The following is a 25,367-nucleotide window of genomic DNA, read 5'->3' on the forward strand; positions in this document are numbered from 1 at the left end:
CCAAATTTTCTCCTATTCTATCTGTGATCCTTCCCCTACCTCTTGGCATAATTGTGCTTCTAGCATCCTGATATCAGCCCTTACCCTCTTACATTGAGTTTTGTTAGCCATCCCGAGTAGGCTCCTCTCCCATTCTGTCTTAAGAAGATACCATCAGTAATTCAGAACAGAACAGAAATGAGATTGAATAACAAAAAATCCTGGTACAATTAATGCAAACAAAGCATTGTGCTCCAAAGCTTTGCAAGCTGTGTAACCCAGCCACTTGATCAAGGTTAATTTTTTATGGCTATTAACTACAAAGTCCTTTGGGGGGGGGGGAAGGAAAGTGAAAATGATATTACTCCAATGCACACAAGGAAAAAAAGATGAAATACATAGAAAGGTATTGGTGGTAATAGCCTTTGACCTTTGTATCTATCTCAGAGAAAGACCTTGATCAACACAACTTGCACTGGAAAGCAACGATTTCAGGAAGCAAAGCATTGCAGCATGGAGGGGAAAGGGAACAGTTATCTGAGCACTATAACTGAATGCTTGAAAATATATATATGTTTGGGGATTCGATTTTCAGCACGTTGGTTTTGCACTGTGTTTTTCTGACAGCTGCGGCGCCTTCCAGCTGGCTCTGCTGTTTGTACTGGTTTATAGCACCCTTAAGCTCACAGCCTGAAGGCCGGTTTGGATTCTGCACCTGTTACACAGCAAATGACACCGCGGATCGGCTCGGTGAATTTCCCAGACGTTCTTGCCGCTGACTTGCAGGCACTGCCCGAGCACGCAGCCCCGAGCTGTTCGCATTGTGCAACGGGGAGCTACGTGACCGCTCAGGGTGCGCTTGCAGCGGACGGCGGCCTCATTCCAGCCCTCTGCCCTTCGCTGTCACCTAACCCGGCTCGGATCACAGACCTTCGCCCCGCGGTACCCGCTCCCCACGGCCCCGCCCCGTGTCACCGCCCCGCCGCCCCTCTCTCCCCATTGGCCGGTGCCGGAGCACGGAGGCCGCGGGCGGGCGCTTGCGCGGCTCCTCGCTTCCTGTTTGTGCCGCTCCGTTTCCGGGTCGCCGGGGAACGCTCTGCCGTCGCAGTTGGGGTCGCGGCGGTGTCGCAGCGGTTGCGGGGCCGCCGCCGCCCGGGTGAGGGTGGGCGGGAGCGCGGTAGGAGCGGCGGCCGCCGCCGCCGTCAGGGCGGCATAGCGCGCCGGGGCGACGGGAGGGCCGCGGGGAGGCGGCGGCGACGGCGGCGGCGACGGTCCCCGCCGAGGCCCGGGCCGGTTCGCCGCCGGCCGGCCGCCATGGACAAGATCCTGGAGGGGCTGGTGAGCTCGTCCCACCCGCTGCCGCTGAAGCGCGTCATCGTGCGGCGGGTGGTGGAGCTGGCCGAGACGCCGCTGAGCCAGGCGCAGTGCCGAGCCATGTTCGCGCTCGGCACCCGGCTGGTGCTGCAGGGCCCCGACGCCTTCCAGCGGCAGGTGGGCCGCCAGGTGCTGGAGGCTTACGGCCGCTACCACCGCACCGAGTTCGAGGCCTTTTTCGACAAGGGGCTGGTCCTCGGCCTCCTGCAGCGCGGCTACGGCGAGCTGAGCTGTCGCGACCCGGCCATCCTGGACTACATCCAGGCGGGGCTGCGGCTCATCATGAGCTGCCCGTCGGTGCTGGAGCTCTTCGAGCTGCTGCAGGTGGAAGCGCTGCGGATGGTGTGTGAGCGGCCCGCGCCGCCGCTCTGCGCTCGGCTCTGCCAGCTGCTGGGCGACTTCCCGCAGTGCCTGCCCCGCGGCAGGAAGCTCTCGCTCGCCTTCTGCCAGCAGCTGGTGCGCAGCATCGCCCACTTCCAGAGCCAGGGCAACTGCGAGGCCGAGCTGCGCCTCTACGTCTCGCAGGTGACGCAGGTCAGCGGGCTGCTGCGCAGCGTCTGGAAGGCCGAGCCCGACACGCTGCTGCCCTCCCTGCAGGAGCTCTTCGCCGTCATCGCCGCCGCCGGTGAGCGCCGCCGCGGGGAGCGGGGCGGGGTCGGAGGGGGAGGAGGAAGAGGAAGGGGCGGCCGCCACCCCGGGAGCTCGAGCTCAGGGAGCGGGAGGGCCGTCGGCCGCAGCCGTGGCACCGCGGGGCTGCCCTGGGGCCGCTGAATCCTCGCTGCCGTGCTCGGATGCCGACCGATGGTCAAGGATGCGGCGGTCCCCAGTGAGAAGGTAGGGGGTCGTGGTGCTTGATTTGTTTGGGAGCTTGCTGTGCGTGAGTTTGGGAATGAAACACCGTAACACTGTGTAAGGTGTACGGGAAGACCAGTTTGGAGTGTCTCTCCAGATAAAGGAGGGAAATCGTCCTCTCTCTGGGAGGATGTTGTTAGGCCTTGGGACTGCTCATCCTCCAGAAGTGGAAGAGTGTAAAGCTTAGAAAGGATACGCTGCCTGAGGGATGTAGATGAGATTTTTAAATTGGTTCTTTCTGCCCTCAGACAATTTACTAAGTACCCTGTTGTTAACAAATGAAAGTTGTTCTGCAATTGAGTCCCTTAGACTAGTACAGTTAGCGGACAGTTACTGAGGTGGAATACAGCCACGTATTTCATATGTTCTGTCTCCTGTCTTAGCAGCCAATGCAATGAAAGTTGTGTGGTGCTGGCATTTAGATGCACTTACCAGTTCCATGGGGAGCAAAGGAACAAGTTAGCAGACTCTCACCTTGTTAGGGGTATTAAGTAACCAGAAAGTGTTCAAAATTAACTGTTATTCATGTACTGAAGATGTTGAAACTTTGTTTTCTTGTGGGATGATAGAATGTTTGGTGTAGGATAGGCTCATAGCTTCATTGCTGCAACAAAGCTGTTGGGAAAATGAGGCATAATTTTCCAGTGGGATTCTGTTCTTGATTCTTACAACATGGCACGTTCAACTCTTACAGATACTTCATTTGAACCCTCTGTCGCGCTGGCAAGTCTTGTGCAGCATATACCTTTACAGATGATTACAGTACTCATCATGAGCCTTACTACAGACCCAAATGTGAAAGATGCGAGTATGACTCAAGCGCTGTGCAGGTACCGTATTTCATTGGGAAAGAGGGAGAGGTCTTATTCTTGCCTTTTTTGAAGCTACTTGTCACTGAAGTTTAAAATAGTTCAATTAAAACAAACACTTTTATAATGGTATATGAAGTTATGCTCTTTGATTTGTTAAACTAAGGTATATTTCTGATGCTGTGGATGTTGCCAGTAAGGTTTCAGTTTAAGGTTACAGCTCTCATTGCTAGTATGGCTTCTTTCTCATGCTTTGCTAGGGCAGTGTGAAGAAGAGGTTTAAACAGAAACTAGGAGGAAGATTGCTGTGTTACTTCTAGATGACATTTGCTCTTGAGACAGCTTCAACTAGGAAATGTGGAGTGTTGCAGTCAGGGTGAGAAACAAGGCCTTGCTTTTGGAAATCAGTTGTTCTGTGGCATGCACAGAATTGTTTTTTTTCATCTGTGAAGAAAGAAATTGCTTAGAAATGAGTTTTACTGTTTTCTGCTTATGTTTCTTAATGACTTTTTAGTAGGATTTGTGGGGGCAGCATCTCCTTCCATCGCCATTCAAACCTCCAGCAGTCTGTTGCATGTTATTAAAACTGAAGAAAAATAGGAATAATGCAAAAGCAATTGCTTATTTTACTTCCTGACACTAATATAAACATGAATGAACATCAGGAGTGTAACACTGTTATCAAAGATTCAAAGAGCCATCTGAGGTTGTGTTTTCAGAAATGTAAATAGTGCTACTGTAGAGAGATGACAAAACAAAAGTCAGCCTTTGTTGAAGTTCTTTACTATTCTTTTTTTCTGAAGGCTTTAGAAGAAACTTCTTTTGAACACAGGTAGAAAACGTGTGAAGAATTTTAAAAGGAGAAGGCATTTAGAAATTTTTAATATTCAAAAAAGCTTTAATATTTTCTAAATATCGTTTTTCATCTCCATTTAAGTGGAGTAATTTATACTTAGTGGAATAGTGAGGATATTTCTGAAAACCTTGTGTTTAAAACAGGAAGCCATTTCTTTTGAAAACATTATATCATTGCCCTTAGGAGCCCTTAAGGAGCCCACTCAATTGAGCAGACTTCATTGAAGATGCATGGCAGTCTAATATTTGAAGTTGGGAGATTCAGAGGATTTTGTGCGTACAGATAACTTGCTGATAGTGTGCTGGTGATTAAACTTTGTGTTAGTTTAATTGTAATGTTCATGTTGTGCTACCTGTTTAAACACATCAGGATTGCACAACTATACCTCTAGAACAACAGCTCTGCTAGTGCTGTCTCGTAATACCAGCCGCATAGGAAGCTTTTTCATCTTAATTTCTAAATGGCCACATGTTCTTACTTGGTGCATTCATGGAAGAAATAGTTGGTTTTAAGAATGTAATTTTACTTCAGGGAACTGACTTTCTAGGAATGTCCTGTTTTCATTTTTAGATGGTTTCATGGCAACCCAGGTTGCTGTGGCCCATGTGCAAGACATTGTGCATGAATTTGTTGAGCTTCATAAGGTTCTCCTGGGCCCACTGCTCAAGCCTGTCTAGGTGTCCCTGGATGGCATCCCATCCCTCAGGCTTGTTGACTGCACCACACAGCTTGATGTCATCTGCATGTGTGCTGAGGGGATGCTTGATCCCACTGTCAGTGTCACACTCATAGAGGAGGTAATAACACTGCTGGAATGTTTGGAGCAGTGGATGACTATGTTGTCATCAGGCTTACCTCATCCTCAACAGGTGCAGAACTCCAAGCACATCAAGGCTTGTGTTAAGACTCAACAAAACTTTGGTTACTGTGGGTTAGTGACCTGGTTACTTGATTCCTAAGGACAGCTATCATGAACACTACCAAGCCTGATTGAATTTGAATGCAGATTAAGGTATTTTCACGCAAGAAGTTGCTGTTTTAGGATGCAGAGGTGAATGAAAATCTTATTCTGTCCGAAAGTCACAGATACCATCTTTGTTAAGCGCATGTGTGGATAACAGGCTATCATGGGGTGATATGAGGAAGAAGGTCCTCTCAAGGCCTTTAGGATATTTATCTAGACAAACGAAAAGATCCTGTTCTTATACACAACCACGTTCTACATCTTTGTATTAAAATACAGTAGGAACTAAGTATGATGCAGAGAGGATCTGATAACTGCAGTGTCTGCTCATCTACCAGATCTCAGATTTTATGCTTCTTAATACAGATCTAAGCAGGTTTAGTTCTTTTTTTTGTTTTATTTTTTTAAGAACATCGGCTCAGCTTTTTAAGAGCAGAAATAGATTTTCGCAATGGGAAATCTACGTATATTAATTACATGGAGAATGAGACTTTTCTTTACAGTATTAATCATACTGAAATAGTAGTTGTTGTTCTGTTATTAATAATGGTATATAGTTTAATAGTAATTATATTGAATAGAGATGACACAAGGTGTCCAGTCATATGACCAGTGTTGGGATGGAACACAGGAAGCCCCGGCTTCCACCCAAAGCAGTGTTTTTCATTTGGAGATCTTAAATTAGCATTGTTGAAGTTGCGTGTACTAAAATGGTAGTATTTCAGAACAGAGGTAATTATGTGGAGCTCTGTAAGAGAAAACAACACTCTTTACTTGTCTAAAAAGTTAATTAGAAAACAATGTGGCATGTGCAGCTGATGATTTTCAGATTGCTTGTACAGGTGAATTCCCTTCCAGAGGTTTGCATGTCATGTTTCACCCTGAAACTTGTCCTTCCCGGCTGCAAACGACTAAGTGGTTTAAGCTAAATGTTAGAGATTTTAAGGTCTAATCTAATCTGATACCGGTTCTTACATCAGTGACTTACATGTTTAAGTTCTTTACAGTTTTGTCCTTTCTTTGGAAAAGAAACACAGCTTGTGTTCCCTCACTGCATAGTACTGATAGATTACCTGGTGTTTGAGTGACATGAAGCTGTGCTATAGTAGCTTTCTCCTACAGGCGCATATCCTTAAAGCAGTCAGATTCTCTATGTTTCTCTTGGCTGGTAATGGCAGAAAACATGACTATATGTAAAGGCTTTGCATGTCAAGCTTGTGGCAAGATGCATTTGTATAGCATCTGTGTTTTTTCAGTACTTTTCTCATTAGATCCGTTAGGGTGGAAGCCTGCTAACTGAGCTTGTTAGTACTCATACCAACTGTTGGACTGGTTACTTGTAATCTGTTCAGCTGTGCTAGAACTTAGGCTTGTAAAAAATTAATTGGAGGATTTTTTTCAGGAGACAATAAATCTAACTTCCCCTTTCCATAGAATTATAGAACAGAACTGTTACATTCTATAGGCTGAAAGCACACTTTGGCTGTTGTCCAGTGCAGTCCAGTTCCAAGTTGGGTTAAGCATTGAAGTTGGGTGTCATTGCTTGAGGTATTGTCCAGTTAAGAGCTTTCTGTGGAGATGGAGGTGCCACAGCCTTGCTGTGTATCATACTTCAGAGTGTGACCACCCCCATGGTAAGGGAAAATAAAATGCTTTAACACAGTGGTGTCTTTTTAAACTAGTCTGTTTTGGTCTGATCTGTGGTAAAAGCCATAGGAGGGAATGTTTCCAATTAATGACACTTTTTCATCTTTAGTTCTAAGTTGTTTTTTGCCGTAAAATGAATTTTGTCTTAAGTTCTGTAAAAACTGGCTTCATCTTGAATACAAAAACTACACAGTACTTGATTTGCTTGTGTATTTTTAGTTATTTTATTACTTCTTGTGTATCTCTGTGTGTATAGAATCTTTTCGTTGAGTTTGAAGTGAATGGTGTATACTTTGGTTTTGTTTCATTAACGATTTTTTGTTATCTTTCAGAATGATTGACTGGTTGTCTTGGCCTCTGGCTCAGAATGTGGAAACGTGGGTGATTGCATTGCTGAAAGGACTAGCTGCAGTCCAGAAATTTACTATCCTTATTGATGTCACTCTGATGAAGATTGAAATGGTATGTTGGAAAAGAATGAAAGTGAAGGAAAGGAAAAGGATTTTTTAACAGCTATGCAACTGCATGCATTTGTTTGCATTACAGCCTTTGGTCTTATTGTCTTGCACAGAAGATGTAAAATAGCTTTCAGTTGCATGTAATGTTTCTGTGTTTCAAGTGGTAGCCAGCTTGGAAGTCTGTTTACAATTTTATTAAAGTCTTACTCTCTAGATTTATTTACAGTGTTGTTTGTTTTTTGTTGTGGATTTTTTTTAGGTCTTCAATCGACTTTTGTTTCCTTTAGTAAGACCTGGTGCCCTTGCTGTTCTTTCTCATATGTTACTTAGTTTCCAGCATTCTCCAGAAGCTTTTCATTTGGTAAGTTCCTGAAAAAGTGGTTCAGTTCTTTTCAATGTAATTCACGTGGGGTTTTTAAATTGTATGTAAAAAGAAATAGAATTCAGGGATTTTTGACTTAATCTCTGAATGACTGACTGCATTTGTTCAGCAAGATGCCTAACACATTCGCTTTCCTCAAAGTCAGTGCCTAGCTTCAAGTTGCTCTTAAGTGACAGATGGCTCTGTAAGACTCAGTCCTAAAAACTTCCTAGCATGCAGGTGCTTTTCTTTTAAGCTGTCTGCAAGGCTCCTAGGCTTGAAGCAATCTCAGATGTGTTGCATAAATTAGTCAGAGTAATTGTCTTAAGTCTGTTATGGTAGTTTTTAATGACCAGTCTTAAGCTTCTCTCTATTCCATCCACTTCCCTAATCCTGACCTAGAACACAACACAAATGAAATAAGCAACTTGCCTTGAGCATGCTCAACATATAAATATTGTGTTTTTACTATCTTTTCTTCTCCGTTCTTCTGAGAAATGTAAAATATGAGGTGGACAGAAGGCTTATTCTAGAAATATGTGTTTTTCTTTTAACTGGAAAATTTCTACAATGTAATGCTTAGGCAGTATAACACACATGTCTTCCAGACTTAACTATTATCAATTTCTTTTAATTTTAAATAATCTTTTTTACAGTATACAATCATCTTTTAATATGCTCTTGTCATTTAATATGCTCTCATGTTTTCCTGCACTTGAGCTACTTGTTTTACATACAGATCACTTATAAAAATGCTGGTTAAATAAATACTTACAGAACATTTAAAAATGGAGACAAAACTGTGTTGATGGTGAAAGAAGTGGGTTAGATATTTGTTTTATATACCATTTTCAGCAGCAGTGTATTTGAACTCATTTGCAAGTAGGTTGCACCATTGTCAGACTTCATAAGCCTGTGTTCTTACTGTCTTGGCTTGAGCCTAGCTTTGTCGCTAGGTGGAGCTACAAACCGTTTTCCATCGTAATTGCAATCGAGTATATGTATTCTTTTGCTTGGGATAGCAAGCATTAGTCTGTTAAAGAAAAATCATGAGGGTATTTTTAAAACTGCGTCTATGAAATTAGAGTGGGATATACAGCTGTTAGTGGTAACACAGAGGTAGAATGGTTGCTGTAGTATCATTAATCACAGAATCAAATCATAGTTGGAGCTGGAAGGGCTGTTTAAAAGGTCATCTAGTACAACTGCCTTGTAATGAACAGGGACACCTACAGCTACATGAGGTTGCCCAGAATACTGACCAGCCTGCCTTTGAAGGTCTTCACGGACTGGTCTTCTACCACATCTCTGGGCAACCTGTGACAATACCTTACCATCCTTATTGTAAGCAACAAACAAACAAACAAAAAAAACCAAATAAACAAAAAAAACCCAACCTGCTTCCTTATATGCAATCTAAATCTTCCTCTTTTAGTTTGTACCCGTTTCCCCTGGCCCTATCACAACAGACCCTTGTAAAGAGTCTGTCCCCTTCTTTTTCAAAGCCTTACTTTAGATACTGAAAGGCCACTGTTATGTCTCCCTAGAGCCTTGTCTTCTCCAGCCTGAACAGCCCTGGCTCTCTCAGCCTGTCTTTGTAGGGGAGGTGTTCCATCCTCTGCACCATCTTTGTAACCCTCCTCTGGACACACTCCAACAGGCCCACAGTTCTCAGACTGGTTAATGAGATGAGTACTATGGTTGTGTAACTGATGAAAAATTGAATGTGTGTTTTCTGTGTTCATGAAGTTCCAAAACTTGGTATATGAGCTGAGGAGAGCATTGAATACTAAACTATGCTATTTTTAAGAGAATAATGCATATATTTTTCAGGTTGTTGTTTCTCAGTCACTTTTTACTTGAGAACAAAATCTTCCCTGTTATTTGGGGTGTGCAAAACAGTACTGTTCGTAGAACAAAATCAGAAAATGGAATTGCTTTCTAATACCTTGTTTTGTTCCTCCTCCATTTAGATTGCCCCGCGTGTGGTCAGCTTGGTTCACTCCTTCAGAAGTGATGGCTTACCTTCCAGCACAGCTTTTTTGATGCAGTTTGCTGAGCTGATGCACTGTATGATGTATCATTATTCAGGTTTTCCAGAGCTCTATGAACCCATTATGGAAGTTTTTAAGGTATGTTAAGGATACAAAGATGAGTTGTTTCTCTTTTGTTATCTCAAGTGTGAAAGCTGTGATCTAGTCTCTGTAGAAAATCCTCTTTGAATAAAAAGAGTTAACTACATAATATAATGGTAATTCTAACTGCATGAAATATTCAGAAACAAAGCAAAATAAAAGTTGTCATGAGTGTTCAAAAGGCAATTCTAACGGCCTTTCTGGAAAGTCTGAAATCAGCTAAGTTATGTTAATCTGCTTTCCAATCTTGGGCCAGCGTAATAAAATTAGAGATATTACTTCTAGAGCAGCTCTCAGTTTTTGTTATATAACACACATTTTCTTAACAAGCATCCAAAACAACACAAAACAAAAACAGAAGAAAAAAAACCCCAGCATGTTGGTTATTATTGCCTAATTTTAACACCTTAAATGCTTCAAAGCTTAAAAAGCCTCTTGTTACCTTAGTGTTTTGACTTTTTTCTTGTCGTTCTTACACTTTGATTTGACAGAGCAGGATTCTGTTTCCAACAGAATAAGGATATTCAGGGGGTTCATCAAATGCATAGAATTTGAGGAGTTGTTTTGGGGGCAGAAGGGATTGCCTGAGTAAGCTGATCGAAGGTATTACCCACCCCCTATTTTGTGTCAATTGGGAGCTGACAAAAAAAGCAAGCCTTGAGGAGTGGTTTGGGTTTCTTTGTAGTTTGTTTTTAGTTTTTTTTGTCATAGTACATGGCATTAGATTTTGATTGGCTGTAGGTACTTGTGCTCTAAGTATTCAAAAAGGGCAGTTGTAACGTGTTTCTTCTGGGTTAGCAAGAGCCTGAAGGATAGAAGGGGAGCAAGGAAAAATGTAGGAGACTGCTGGGTGTCAACAACTAGTATAAATGCAAGTGTAAAAGCCTATGTTGTTCATGTTTCTTTTGTAGGATATGCCCAAGCCCAGCGAGGAAAAAATGAAGCTGATTCTCAGTCAGAGTGCCTGGACTTCTCAATCCAATTCTTTGCCATCTTGTTTATCTAGACTTTCTGGAAAATCTGAAACTGGGAAGACGGGCCTGATTAACTTGGGAAACACTTGCTACATGAACAGTGTCATTCAGTCTCTCTTCATGGCTTCAGAGTGAGTCCTTTTTACCAGCTCTGTTCATTGCAAGTTAACTATTGCGATTGTCTTGCTTTATGTAGAATATAAACATACCCTGGGTTGCTCAGCTACTTAGGGCTCAGTGAGTTTCTTTGCACTTAATTACTGACTGCTTTGTTAAGATCCAACTCTGTGGAACTGCAGTTTTTGCTGTTAAAAATCCTGGTAGTTACTGTGTATTGTCAAAATAATAAGCTTGTAATGTAATGTAAGCTTGTCAGTCTAAGCTTACGTTAGACTGAGTCAGAGCTGACACTCTATTTCTTCGGTATCTAAACTGAGAGCAATGTGTCTAACTTCAAGGTTCCAGATAAGTCATTTTTTCTTTGCTCCCTTTAATATTGTAAGAAATTCATGATTATCTTTCTGTTATAACCTGAAAACTGTTGAGGGGGAAAAAAGTTAATTTCTAAACATTTGAATATTAATAAGAACTTTTTAGTGATAAGTTCCTACTATACAACAGTTTTGCATTTCTGCAATAGAGTCCAGGAATTGAGGAAGTTTGTTGCATGTTTTGCTTTCTTTCAAACTGAAGTAATTTGAGCTGGAATGTTGACTGTATTATTGCTATAAATCTATCAGGGCAACTGTCTGCCTCTTCTTTCAGTTTCAGAAGACATGTTTTATCTCTGAATCTGAATGGTTGTAATTCGTTGATGAGAAAATTACAGCATCTTTTTGCGTTTTTGGCCCATACCCAGGTAGGTGAATTTTTCATGTGCTCTTCCTTAAGCTTAGGTTTGTGTGCTAGAAATTAAGAACAAATGTGATGCCGTAAGCATACTCTTGAATATATTCAGAAATGTGGTAGATTAACAGGGGACTGAGGCTGCATCCAAATGTTCAGATAACGATGGAATTAGAGAAATCTTATTTCATAAGTGGGGCATTATGGGCAGTAGGAGGATTTCCTTCAGAAGGCAAAATCAAAAAATCCAAACTAGACCTGATGTGATATAGCATTTGAATTTATGTGACCTCATAGAACAAACAGTCACCTTCTAAAGTGTTTTCTGCTTGAAATTTTATTGTATTTCAAGTTGCTTCATTTATTAAAGTTCATTTTCAAGCAAAATATTTTGCTAGTATTAGAGTATCTTTTGTTTTTCTATGGTTAATACCAGCATACTCACTGTGAAAATAAAGATTGATCATCTTAAATATAAACTTAGTATTAATGAGATTCTTGTGAAGAAATAAATGTTTTGTTCTGGTTTTGGTTTTCCAGCAGGAAGAGTAACTTGCTCTTAGGCATAATATCTGGCTTATGCTTGCTACATGCTAATTATTTGTTTGCAGGATCCACTGCTTATATCTTTGTACTAGAGGAAATTGCTACAAAATACTCATCTTTATTCTCATGATTGTAATACAGAAATGGTCTGTATGTAGGTCTACTATGTTTCATACAATTCCTTTAGAATAATGTAAATCAGAGTCCAGCTGCCAGTATGCAAATCATGATTAAATAATTCCTACGTAACACTTCTGTTTCTCCCTTGTGTTAACAGAGGGAAGCATATGCTCCTAGAATTTTCCTTGAGGCTTCCAGACCGCCATGGTTCACCCCTCAATCACAGCAGGATTGCTCAGAATATCTTCGGTTCCTGCTCAATAGGTATAGTTATGTCATTAATGGGTAGAAACCTATATCCCCATCATATAATAGTGAACTTGTCATTAGGTGCAGTCATCTAGGAGCTCTTTCTGTGTGAGTGAAAGTTGGAAATTCTGGGTTCAGTTTCTGACTGTCTCCAATTTTATGATAGATGTATGATCTGTGAAACCCTTGCCTTTGTGAGTTTAATCTGTGGTTAAGTCTGAATACAGCCTTGTCTTCTTGTCACCTAAAGTAGATTAGATTCGTGGTTATATTTCTGTTCTTACAAACCTAAACTCAGGTGTTACATTAGCTGTGGTCCTATTCTAAAACTTCTGTGGCTGCTGAAAGCTGTTCAGGCATTTGAAATTTGGTGTTAGTGTATACAGCTATAATTCATATGGGTCAGATAAGTCATGAAGATATGTACATGTGTTAATAGCTTATTAAACAAGTGAATTAATGGAGACAGGCTTAAAAAAAAAAAACACAAAAAAAAAAAACCCAAAAAAAACCCCACAGAATATATTAGTAACTTGCTAATTTTGTCTTGCTGAGTATTTTTTACCAAGACTGAATTTATCTCATCTTTTTTTTCCCTGCCTTGGGTTTCTCTTGCTATAGTTTCTAACTTTCTTGGCTGGTTCACACAGTATATTTATCATGTTAGATATAACAAAATTTGCATTAAATGGCTTTATGCTTTTACTTTACACTATTGGATAATACTGATCTATATGGCTCAGCTCGATTGTATAAAAAAAAAATAAGAGACTGGGTTTTTATGTAAGATGTTTCTATCTGTTTAAGAATCTACTTTTAAGTGTAACTGGAAAAAGAAATATCTTTGAGTGGTGCAGCAATATTTTTGGGGAGAATAGTGTAGCTATTTGGGTCTCTTTTTGTTTGTCTTCAGGCTGCATGAAGAAGAGAGAACTTTGAAAGCATTGTCTTCAGCAAAGTCTGCTGAAAGTAGGAAGAATGAAGAGTCCCAGGCACAAGAAACTGTTCATAAAGCACAAGTATTTGCTGAAGCACTTTGTAAGGGGAGTGAAGAAAGAACTCTCATAGAGAGAATGTTTGGGGGAAAACTGAAGACTACTATATGCTGTTTGAACTGCAAAAGCACATCTCAAAAGGAGGAAGCTTTTACAGATCTCTCTTTGGCTTTCTGTCCTCCGACATCCTTGGAAAGCACTAGTGTGAAATGTGTGGAACATTCTGAAGTAAAAGATGGCTCTGTGGTGCAAACTAGTACTTCAGCAACTTCTGCTGGAGAAACCCCTCTAAGTAGTTTGGAAATCAATGGTGGATGCAACACAATTACAAATGAAGGAACCCTAAAGGATTTTTCTGCTGAGCCAAACTCTGAGACAAAATCTGAATTTGACAAGGATCAAGATAATAGGAATGTTTCTTCTGTACTAGTAGGAAAAAACACCCCATCAGTAACAGACTTATTGAATTATTTTCTGGCACCTGAGATCCTTAGTGGAGACAATAAGTACCATTGTGAAAAGTGTGCCTCTCTACAAAATGCTGAGAAAACTATGCAAATCGTTGAGGAACCTGAATACCTCATTCTCACTCTTCTGAGATTTTCATATGATCCAAAGTGTCATATCAGACGTAAAATCTTGGACAGTGTTTCTCTGCCACTTCTTTTAGAACTGCCAGTCAAAAGAGCAACATCCCCTTTAGCTGTGGTTTCAGGAAGTTGGTCTGTTGATGTTGAGATTTCTGATATTGGAGAAAATCTTGCTAAAAAACTAAAGCCCTCAGGTGCTGATGAAGTGTCCTGCCCACAGCTGGTGCCCTATGTGCTAAGTTCTGTGGTTGTGCACTCTGGTGTATCCTCTGAAAGTGGGCATTACTATTCATATGCTAGAAATGTTACTGGTTCAGATTCTTCAGGACAGTGTCACCAGTCTAAAGCATTCTCTTTAATTTCTCCTCAGAATAAGTTGTTAGCAGAGGAGAGTCCCTGTACTGTTATAGAAAACGAGCTGGACACTGAAATGCCAAAAGAGTGGTTTTTATTCAATGACAGCAGAGTGACATTTACCTCATTTCAGTCAGTCCAGAAAATTACCAGTAGGTTTCCAAAGGACACTGCTTACGTTCTGATTTACAAAAAACAAAATAGTACCTGTGGCTACAACACAAATTCAGCAAATGGACTCTGGGTGAATGGAGACCCTCCCCTACAGAAGGACCTTATGGATGCAATTACAAAAGACAATAAACTATACTTGCAGGTAAGATTAAGGTAATATGTGAAGAACAGTCTCCTTAAGACTTCCAAGAAATAGTTTATAAGGGGGAGGAGGGAGGTGAAAAGGTAACTTTTAATTATTCTGGTATATTAACCTTGTAAATGACAAGTCTGGCTTCTGTGTTGATGCTTGTCAGATGTCTTAGGGAGGTTAATGAGCGGTCACCATTAGATGGAAAGCATGAGGTGAAATGACTGGTGCATTTCAGTTGAAACGATTTTTAGTGAAGACACTTGTGCTGGTCCTTTTACTACTCATAATTCTATTCAAGGAAAGCTTTTCAAGCTACTGATTTTCATTGCCTCTAACAAATTACTAAAATATATAAAAGTATATGAAAAAAAATTCTTAGTGTTTTTACAAGCATATTTTCACTTGGAAAGAAATTGGATTTGTACAACTGTGACTGCACAAATGCTGTCACCATTAAAGTGAAGACTACTTTTTAGTGACTGGATTCTGCTTTGTTTGCTTTGCTTTTCTGCTTTGACAGCTCTACCTCATAGTCACCTCTTCAGATTGTTGTTTAAAGAAAGATAGTAAAATAAAATGCTGTGTTCCACATTAAAATGTAGTTTGTTTTAAGCACTGCTGCAGTGTTTAGACTGTGTAACAGTAAGCCTGTTTTCTTGTGTGGCATTTGATTCATTAAGCTTCTCCTGTATGAGCTGAAGGCCTATTCAAATTAGAAATAGTAAAGTTCAAAATGAGAAAGATCATCTCAGTGTGAAATTCCTTTCAAATAACTGCAAGTATTTGACAACAAAAAAAGCTTAAATTGCATCCTTGCTGCTTTCTTGAGTAGTTAAAGTGCCAGTCCTACTTTTTTGTGGTACTTCTCTTGGCTGCATAAGGTAGCATAAGAGAAATTGAAGCTGAAGTGGCCATACTGAAATCATATGAAGATTTTCAGAGTTGACTTCTTCCATTGAGGTATGAATGCATTCATAGCAAAATTTCCAGCTCAGTACTTAAGTATCTTTAGCACTGTGGAAGTACACAGAGAAGTTTAAGCCTAGGGCTTTCACAAGTCTTTGAGGTTCTTGGTGCTGTTCTTTGCTTTCACCGGGAGGTGGAGAAGCAGAAACTCAAAGTGATGAGTGTAATTATGAAAACCCTGCTAATATTTCCTCCCATTGCCTTAAGGGGGTAGTGTGTAGTGGCCAGTTGCCACATGAAGAAGTCTGTCAGTCTGATTCTTAGCGTCTAAATACTTTTATTGTTTCCTAAATTAAGCTTCTGCTGTCATGTCAGTTTTCCAAAGCCCTACCTATGTCTTGCTTAGTTTAACTTTTGGAGCTCTTAGCCAATTTCAGGAAGGGGGATACTTAAAGACAAACTGCTGCAAGGTATGTGGAAAGATAAACTAGTGTATGATAACCCTGAGGGAAGAGCCTTTGCTCATGCATTTAATAGAGTCTTAGAAGCCTGTCACCTGATTAATAAAGCTCCAAGGAGGCTCTTTTCTTATCTCTGCTGCTCATGTAGGTATTTCCTTGAGTTTTCCAGAATCTGACTGGTATTGTCTTTGGAGCATTAGAGAATACTGCACACTTAGTGATGTTAGTTGAGGGTTAGCATCACAATAACTCTCAAATGTTAAAAGGCCACACTGAACATGAACTGAATACTTGTTTATCTTTTTGCATGTTATCTGAGTGTGCTACGCTTCTGTGCAGTTGATTCAGTGGAATTAAAACATTGGTTTTAAATTATTAGCTTTGATTTAATGTTCTTAGATTTCAGGTTGGCAACCAAGAACAAGGGCATCTTAAAAAAACTAGAGTATAGATGTATTTTCTTCTTTCATTTCAGGAGCAAGAGCTTAGTGCTCGAACACAGGCACTTCAAGCTGCTTCAGCCTCGTGCTCCTTCCGCCCCAATGGATTTGATGACAACGATCCCCCAGGAAGTTGTGGACCAGCAGGCGGAGGAGGAGGGGGTGGATTCAGTACTGTTGGTAGATTAGTCTTTTGACTAGGCAGATGATATGGAATACACTGGTTCTAAAGCAGCCTGGTACCACTGAGGACAATTCAACGTTTTAACTTATTGTACGAAGTATTGAGACTTCATCCTTGCTTAAAAGCAAATGTTAAGGCTTTCTTGCTTATGTTTTATTTGAAATAAATAAGCGCATAATGGAAAAAGAAAAACTACCTCTTAAAAATTCAATTGCTTTTATACTAAGATATGCTTGCCCAAAAGACAGAAAATTGAGATTTTTAAGTAGGTTCTAACACCACTGCATTAAACAAATGCGTTTACATTATTTTCCATGGACCTTATCCACCGACTGAAGCAATTTCATTATGACACTGGTGACATTGTTGTATGTTCAGGTCCTTTCAGATGGGTTAAACTACATGCATAGTCTCCCATTCCACCTTATTTACAAGTCTGATACCTTTATAATTTCTACAGATGATGCAATCATATAATGAAGGCAATAACTTAATGTGACTAGATACAGTACTTTTAAAAATATTCAATATATTTGCAGTATGAGTGTAAAGAAGAAAAATATAAATATTTGCAAAGCTATTTTCCACAAAAGTGCATGTTCTGTGGGAACAATGTTTTTAAATAGAAGTTATTAACTTTGTAGCATTTTTAATTGTTTTGAGAGTTTAAAAATTATTTCAGGGAATATATATGCTATGTATTTGAAAGGAAGAGATTCTGTATGTGCCTTGCAGTACTGTAACTTAAAACAAGCTGAGACTGCAGAAAAGAAAGAGTATGGTGGTGGTCAATTTTTCTTGTCAGTGTTAGGAATCAAGTGTTTTTCGAAAGCTATTTGGTTGCCAGAAGTCTAAAATTCAGTAAGTTTGTCCATTATCTTTGAATCAGAGGAATATAATTAGAGAGTTATTTTCTTGGCTGCATTGGTTAAAGAGGCTGATCATAAATATTGAACTATACTTACGAGATCATAGGAAAAGGCTACTTATATGGATCCTTGCTGAGGACCCATGCTTCTAAGAGTCCTTCAAAATTTTGCCTTCTGATTATTTTTTTTTTAATTTATTTTTTTATTTTTTAGTGAGTAGTAGTTGATGAGTTCAGGTTATAATTGTCTGCAGAAGACCAAAACGGCATCTGTGGAGCAATGTCTACTGGCTTGTTAGGCCAGCATAGGTCAAGGAAACCACTCTTCTAGTCTTGGTAGAATTAGAAACTATGTTTTTGATGTGCAATGAGGAGAACAGAACTAAATGAGTTACACTAAATCTGGTGTTTGATTCTTAACTTGAATAATCTTATACTGAAGTGTAAATTTATTTAAAATGTTTTTTAGAACATTCTGCACTGTTTTGCTGTGTTTTTTTATATTCTAAGTGGCAAAGTGAATCCTTAAAAAGCATGCAAACCTGGCAGGTGGTAGTTTAACTGTACAATTTTTTTTCAGAAAATGCCTTTTCAATGCATAAACTAAGTTTAACTTTGTTCTTATAGTGTTGAATATATGGATTTTAGTCCATTGTAAGATATTCTAGCTTGCAAACTATTTTTATATTATCGCTAAAATTGTTACTTGCTCTGATGTAGTTTCATGTGCTGCTGCTCAAGAAAGCAGTTCAACTTCATTTCCATTAAATGGGTTCCATGCTGTTTTCACTGTTGTAACTCAGCTATGATCCATGTCTTCATTGCTATCTGAGTTGTATTGGTGGGTTCAGCTATGAAATCGGAAGTGTTATGAGACCAGCATGAGGAATATTCTCATTTAGCGTGCTTGAGTGAAGTTTTCTTGAAGCTCACTCCACCTTGAAATTCTGTAGTTTTCAGTCTAGGAGGGTTTTTTATTTCCTTTTAGGATTCTCTCCCAGTTTGCTCTAGTTTTAAGGTTAATCTGGTTTGGTTTTGGTTGTTTTGTTTTTTGACCAAATTATGGGAAGAACTCTCTAAAAAGCTATTTATGTTACAGTGGGAATGTTGTGTCTCCTTATGAGTTTACTGTTGATTTTAAAACACTAAAATGAAAAATAGGAGCAGATGTTTTTACTTTATATGAAATCGGGCTTTTGTAAAGAATGGTTTTGTTTTTTGCGCTCTCCAGTAAAAGTAGCCTACCTAAAAATGTGTGGTATGATTTTTGTATACCTATTGTATCTGTGTTTCATGAGCTCTTAAGAAGGCTTTCTACATTCTTGTTTGCCTATTCTAAATCAAATGTTAAATTTGATAACTTTGTAGCAGAGTAACAACATGGTTTAAAACTGGAAATATCTGAAGGTTTTTTCCACTGTCTTCTGTTGATGCAGTTACTTTGGATTTATACAGCTTAGGTTTTTAAACTTAACATATCATAGAATCATAGAATTACTCAGGTTTGAAAAGGCCTCAAAGATCTTTTTACAAGTTTGCCTTCTGACCTGTCAGCCCTCGCAGGCAGATTGATACTTCATGTGGAAGGCTTCAGTAAAGCTAGTGGAAGTGGAGAAGTATTTCTTCAAAATTTACACCTTTTTCATTGTTTACAGTAATGGCATTGCATGCTCTAGACAGATAAAGAACAGTGTACATATGGTACTTCAATTTCTGTTGCCTGTGAATGAATGCTGGATGATTTGCTTATTCTTATTCCATCCTTAATTTGTTTTCCATGTGAGCTGAATAAGTAGAAAGATATATAACAATAATTCTGAAATTTAGTTGTTGTTTCATTTCATGAGTACCTTACTATTGTACCAAACTTGAGGATAGTATGTCCTCTAAAAATCATATTTCTTTTTAACAAGATTTTATTTTGGTCTTCGTATCAATGGTCAATAGAGTTGCATTAACTTTCTTCCATGAAGTTGATTTTTGTATTGTTTTTCTTCATGTGGACAGTTACAGTGGATTGTCGTGAATATCATGAACATAAGAAATGATTACAATAACTGAGTGTGTTTATCCAGAATGAGGAGATAAAAGCCTTTGAATAAGTATAAAAAAAAAAAAATCACAATTCTGGCTAGCTTTTTTTTCTCCTTTTGTTGCCTGCTCTGGAAAGTTAAATATTTTATCTGCTCTATCTTCTGGAAGTTTCCTTTGATGGGTGGGTTTTAACTCCATAATGGTATGGAGTAAGAGTTCTTCTAGAAATTATAGGTGAAGAGCAAGAGAGGAAGCATTGTGAGCCAAATGAGCATTAGAACAAAAAGAAGCACAAACTTTCTGTATTTAAGTCTTAAGTTAGAAACTGCCTGATCACTAGGATTAATTCCATAACAGACAACAGACTTACAGGCAAAGTAAAGTAAAGTATATCTGTGTGAGAAATTAAATGCAGAGCAGTGTCTGAACAGTAGGCGACCAGACCTGATACACTAGAGGTCCCCTCCTAGAACGTTGCTCTTTTGGGCTTCCTCTCTTGACATTGCCAACCTTATATTTAAGACTCAGATTAGAGGAAGCATTTTCTTAAATTTGTTGGATTTTGGGCAAGCATGTGGATTCAGGATATGCAGTTCATATTGCATTTTTTCCAGTGTGATTAATAACACTTCGATATTATATATATATTTTTTAGCCAGTTGTACTGGAATCAGGCCTGACAAAACACACAGCCTGCTGTTGTTCTCTTGGTAAGCAGCGTGCTGCCATGTGCCCTGAAACACCTGGCAGCCATCTTGGGCCTTTGTTGCCTTCAGCACCTCAGAGCAGCCAGTCATGCGGTGCCCCCTGGGGTGCATATAAAGCTGGGCCTGGCCTCAGGGCCGCAGTAGGAGGAGCCTGAGGTGGGGCAGCGCTGTATTCTGTCCCTCACCCCTTCAGGGATGCCCGTGGGGATGGAGCAGGTAGCTCTGGGATGGACTGGCCACCTGTGAGAGAAGCACACAGGTAGGGTAGTAGTATGTGGGGCTATATGAGAAGGAGGTGATAGGGACTGTGAGGGAGATGTGCTGGTGCTGGGTTAAAACAGGTCTACCAGAAAGGAAAGAATGGCTCTGATCTGATTGACAGTCTCTGTATGTTATAATGATATAATCATGTGCATCTACCATAACATGACTTCAGTGTAATTACACCAAAACATAGATATTCTGTCAACAGTGCTTTGTTACCCAGGGCTAAGTCCTCCTCAACTCTCTGTGTGTGGGGGAAAGCCTGTCAATAGGCACATGGAATATACTAATTAGTACTTGGCTTTAACTTGTCATTTTCAAATGACTTGCACTTCTCAGCTGTTCCATAAAGAATTACAGTGTTTGATGCTTAACTCCATAAAAGAATGTTATTTAACTATTTTGCTGTGTTTTTTCATGGTTTTGGTCTGCTCAAATACAAAGTATAGAAGTCTTGGGTTGCAGCGTGCCTGTTCTTAAACTTTGTTGTTGTAAATTGGATTAAATATTTAATAATATTTTGTATCTGTTGGAAAAAAAATGTGGGGGCAAATGAATATATTAATGTACATTTGTGGGACTGTGTAAAGAAGTCAATATATGTATATTTTAAATGCCTCAGAAGGAGTTTGAAAGTATCTAAGGGTGTATCATGAAAGTATCATGGGTGTGATCTGGGAAGAAAGTTATTTGAGTAAAATATAATAGTGGTGGTTTTTCTTCTAGTACTGTAAATGATATCTATAAATCTTGGCTTGAAGGAGTATGCAGATCCATGAAAAATCAGTGAAGGGTGACAGGTGGTATTGAGCCAAATATGTGCAGAGGACCTGATGTTGACAGTAGCTGAATGTCATGTGTTTCAGTTGCATTAAGATGACCATGTTTTGCCTGAGTTGTCTTCTCAGTTCACGATAACGATGCTTACTATGCTTGTTCTACCTGGGGAAAGGTGCAGCCTTGGTTCAAATTTGTTCAGACGGAATCAACACAAATCACTAATGTCAAATATTTGTTGAATTGAGATCAAACATTACTCATAGCTGAACTAATTGAGAACAAACAGAAGAGCATGCTGGTTTGTGTTATTAGTGTGGAGGAAGAAAAAGCTGTTAACTGGGAGTAGGGTGTTGGACTTGTGGGTTTTAGGGCAGGTGTCTGCCAGGGTTCTTCATTGGCTCACTTAAATCTGCAGAGATGATTAGATTTTTCTTTTGACATTTACTCAAGGTCATAACCATCGGTTGAAATGCAGCAGTTATCAGTAACAAACTACTATAAGTAAATACTACTATCAATAAAGATACTTTTCAACTTCTTATGTATGGTATTTCTCTTGAAGATTCTTGTGACTGCAAGTTGAAAAGAAGGCTTTTGGTGGTTTGGTTTTTGTTTTTTTGTTTTCTGACAAAGAGAATATGTAGGAAACTAACAATTAACAGGCCTGCTAATAATCTGTAAGTTTTTCCTGGGTGGTGAATTATGTGGGAGGGAAGAGAAAGGTTTGGGCTGCCCTTAGAGTGTGCACTGTGAAGTTGTCTCCTGGTTGGCTGCCCACACCTCAACTCTGGCATTAGAAGCAGATGCCTTTATGTGGTCTCACAGTGAAGTTGTGTGTGGATAAAATCGTGGGAACCTCCCCTTCATGCAAGACCAATTCAGGCTAATTGAAGAATTATTCTTGACCTGAACAGTCTCAGTTTGGCTTTGAGTAACTTGAACCTCCTAAACACCAAGGTAGAGGACAGATAAAGCTCTAACCTAGCAGAGGGCCTAATTGTGGCTTGCTTTGGCTTCAGTAGAACTGTTAATTCTGTGTTGTGAAATACCAGGGCTGTGAGAGGTGTTTGCTGTTTATGAAACAATGAGAACTGCAGCTATGCAGAACTTGTTGGTAAAAGAAATTGGCAATGCTATAGACAGCAACTACTTAGCTAACAAACCCAAACGATGATTTCATCTGTATTTTGCGTTTGGAGGTTGATGTGAATGAAGACATGTGAGGATAAGTAATACGAATCTGAGGAAGTGGATTAGAAAACAAACAATACTGAACTTGTTAAAAACAGTTAGTAGGCTTTCTGAGGAAGATACTATTTTCCACCACCTACCACCCCCTCCCGTGTGGAATTCTGAGTGCTCAGTATGAGCCTATATGCAGCTTACAAGACCACATGCACTGTTCCTGTGGTCTCACAGGGTAGAAAACACATGGCATATATGGAAAAACAGCAGTGATATTAGTACAGTTTGTTTGCTATGAACCCTGCATTCATGTGTTACAGGCCTAAGTATAGTCCTAGGTGAAGAATATTTCACAGGCTTTGAGTAACATAATGTTTCTTTCTGGAACTCCTAGTTTTTCTGGGCATAAGCCTATCCAGTAGGCAGCTTGTCTGTCTTCTCCATTTTTGAGTGAATAGTGAAGCTGAGATGAAAATGAACTGAGTAATTTTTCTAACTCTTTGACAAGGCTGCTTTGAAATTCAGTTCGCATCTATCTTACTTGGTCCTTCCTGATGCTGTGGTTGTGCTGAGCTGGATAGATCAGGATGAACTGCAGGGCAGCAGCTCTTAGGCATTCCCCCAGCCTGCATTCTGGGAGTGGGCATGAATGCTCAGCTTTGGAGAAGGTTTGATGAAAGGAAAATAACTAGAGGATTTTTTTTTTAAAGGTAGGAATAAGCTGGAAATAAATGTAAGCAAGAGCTTCAGAGAGCACGGGTATGCAAAATTGTGTATTTCCTATTCTTTCAGATGAGTTATTTAAACAAAACTTTAGCAATTTCAGATGTCAAGTATAAAGAAAATGTGGGGGAAAATGTATATCAGCTATTTGGTCGAAGTAACCATGGCCTTATTTTTTCATTGTTACTCAAGCTAAACAGATGTCTGGTCTCCTGCTCACCTGCATTCAAGCAAACTTGTTTGGACAGAAGTGAATACTTGGAGTTTTGTCTTTAACTTCTGGAAATAGCTATTTAATCTTTTTCAAAGGAACTCCGTGGCCTGGATATACTTTTTGTTTTTAATGTGTCATACGTGGTCTTATGAGAAGAGTCAAATCTGATGTGGTAGGAATCTCACTTCAGAGGAAAACTGACAGATGGTGAACAAAACACTGGAAGAAGATTAAAATGGAGCCAAGGCAGTATATTAATTCATCCTTCAAAACTCCAGAATCTCAGCTTTTCTTAAGATAGATATTCTCCTTCAGAACATTGGGACCCAACAGAAGAATCCTCTTTGCTCCCCTACCCCTCAAGTAATACTGAACCAGAGGGCGATGCAATCTTTCTTCTCCTGGGGCCTTGTGATTTAGTGTTGGCCAGAAGGAATGCCAAACTACAGTTTGTTATATTCAGTTGGAACCATATGCACTGGTGTTTGGGCTAACAGAGAAACTGACTTGGGTTTCTTCACCCAGAAGTCACAGTAAACTAAGTGACACCACTTAACGTAGTAATTGGCCAAGTGGGAGCTTGCTGTGCATTTGCAGGGTATGCAAAGTGATGAAGAAAGCTATTTTGACTTCAAATACACCATTGTTTTTCAGGGCAAGATGAACTTTGGAAATTGAATTTCAGTTGTTCAGTTGTTTCAGTGTACTGCAAACTAACCTACGCAACACTGGGAGGTAGCGTGAAGAACGGAAAAGAATACTTTGGAATAGAACTACCCCAACTTGTATATTCTTGTACAGAATAATAATCTCAGCATAAGTTTTTAACTTGCTGCATTGAGTAGCACAAATTTTTAATAAAGGCAGTCCAAGACAAGTAATTCAAACACAAGTATTTCTATGCACCACCGCGCTACTGAGATTCCTGCTATGGCGTATTCATTTTGGAGTTATTCCATTTCTATCCAGTAGAGAGCACTAATGGCACTGCTGTCTTTTAGGTGACATCGTATCAAATAGCCCGTATTCTGTGCTGTGGAGAACAGGATAGCGGGTTGTTGGAACTGCAGCTTTTTCTAAACTATTGCATGGATGAAGCTCTGCTAAGTAGGAAGAGAGCTGGAATCTGCTGGGATATCTATAGTAACTTCTACCCCCAGTTTGGAAACATATCATCAGCAAGCTGTTTACTTTGCCTTGAACAGTTAAAGACAGTTAGCATCCCTGTTTGAGGATATGGTAGCAAACTAAATCAGGGTGACAGCTATTGTTTGTGCAAATCTTAAAGGCTGTGGGGATGCCAGTGTTATAATCGAGGTGGCTCTTGCCTTGTAGGCTCACCCTTATCTGTAGATCTGACTGAAAAGGCGTTTCTTGCTAATAATGTTTGGTGTCTGCCTTTGCTTCTGAACCAGGACAACTGAGCTGGATGATACTTCGTGGATTATGTACTATGAGCGAAACTACCACTTGTTTGAGATGTCAGATGGGGTTTATGACCAGTAGTTTAAAAATGAAAATTCCTTTGTTCAGTTTGTGAGGAAAAACTGATGAAATCAATGAGGGAATGTAAACACAGCCATAATAATGGTTTCAAAATAACTTCAGTGTGTCTTAAATTCATGTCTTGGGTAAAACCTTTGTTAACATCCAGTCTTGCATAATGTGCTTGTAGTAGCTCAGTGACTGTGTGCTGTTGGTTTGGGAACATGAAGATGCTGCCCATAGGGAGGAAAGGAGGTGTTCCATTTCTTCCTTGGGGTTATAGATGAATTTTAATTATATGACCACTGTAAATTAATCTTAATAAATCTTAATAAATGTACAGGCTGAGACAATCATACTGAGAGAAGTATGTATTTACAGCGACTCATCTCAGCCTTGGATGATTTTAAGAATAACTGACTGGAGGCTATGTCTTTATTACATTATTTTTAAGTACCTAAAGAAAAATAGCAACAGCCACACTATGGAGCACAGTGTGAACTCTTACTGTTACCTCTAGGTTTGTTGTATTAGCTGTTGCGTGGTTTGGTTTCTGTTTGAGACTGCAGTTTTATTTCAGAAACAGCTCCCTGCTTTTATACCCGGTGCTTTGGATATAAGAGATTTTGTTCAATACTTGGATAAAAAGATCTGAGTATAGGTAAGATGCTGTACTGTGTAAATTAGAGCTAACATAGTT

General features: G+C 39.8%; 1 protein-coding gene across 1 annotated transcript; it reads left to right on the forward strand.

The window, feature by feature from the left end:
• The first annotated feature begins 1,236 nt into the window (after positions 1-1,236).
• USP38 (ubiquitin specific peptidase 38) lies at positions 1,237-21,601 on the forward strand. The gene is made up of 10 exons (XM_015861142.2): positions 1,237-1,978; positions 2,900-3,035; positions 6,814-6,943; positions 7,199-7,300; positions 9,274-9,432; positions 10,347-10,540; positions 11,175-11,268; positions 12,079-12,185; positions 13,084-14,425; positions 16,259-21,601. The coding sequence occupies exons 1-10, from the start codon at positions 1,294-1,296 to the stop codon at positions 16,418-16,420; spliced, it is 3,111 nt and encodes a 1,036-aa protein (XP_015716628.1). The 5' UTR covers positions 1,237-1,293; the 3' UTR covers positions 16,421-21,601.
• Positions 21,602-25,367: the final 3,766 nt, after the last annotated feature.

This window comes from Coturnix japonica, chromosome 4 (genome assembly GCF_001577835.2).
Source record: "Coturnix japonica isolate 7356 chromosome 4, Coturnix japonica 2.1, whole genome shotgun sequence".
In the NCBI taxonomy this organism is placed as follows: domain Eukaryota; kingdom Metazoa; phylum Chordata; class Aves; order Galliformes; family Phasianidae; genus Coturnix; species Coturnix japonica.

Excerpts from the sequence above, each read along its gene's own strand:
- USP38 (XM_015861142.2), top strand. The coding sequence starts at position 1,294 with ATGGACAAGATCCTGGAGGGGCTGGTGAGCTCGTCCCACCCGCTGCCG. Across the intron at positions 11,269-12,078 it reads CGTTTTTGGCCCATACCCAG|AGGGAAGCATATGCTCCTAG; the intron begins GTAGGTGAATTT and ends TTGTGTTAACAG. Across the intron at positions 14,426-16,258 it reads ACAATAAACTATACTTGCAG|GAGCAAGAGCTTAGTGCTCG; the intron begins GTAAGATTAAGG and ends CTTTCATTTCAG.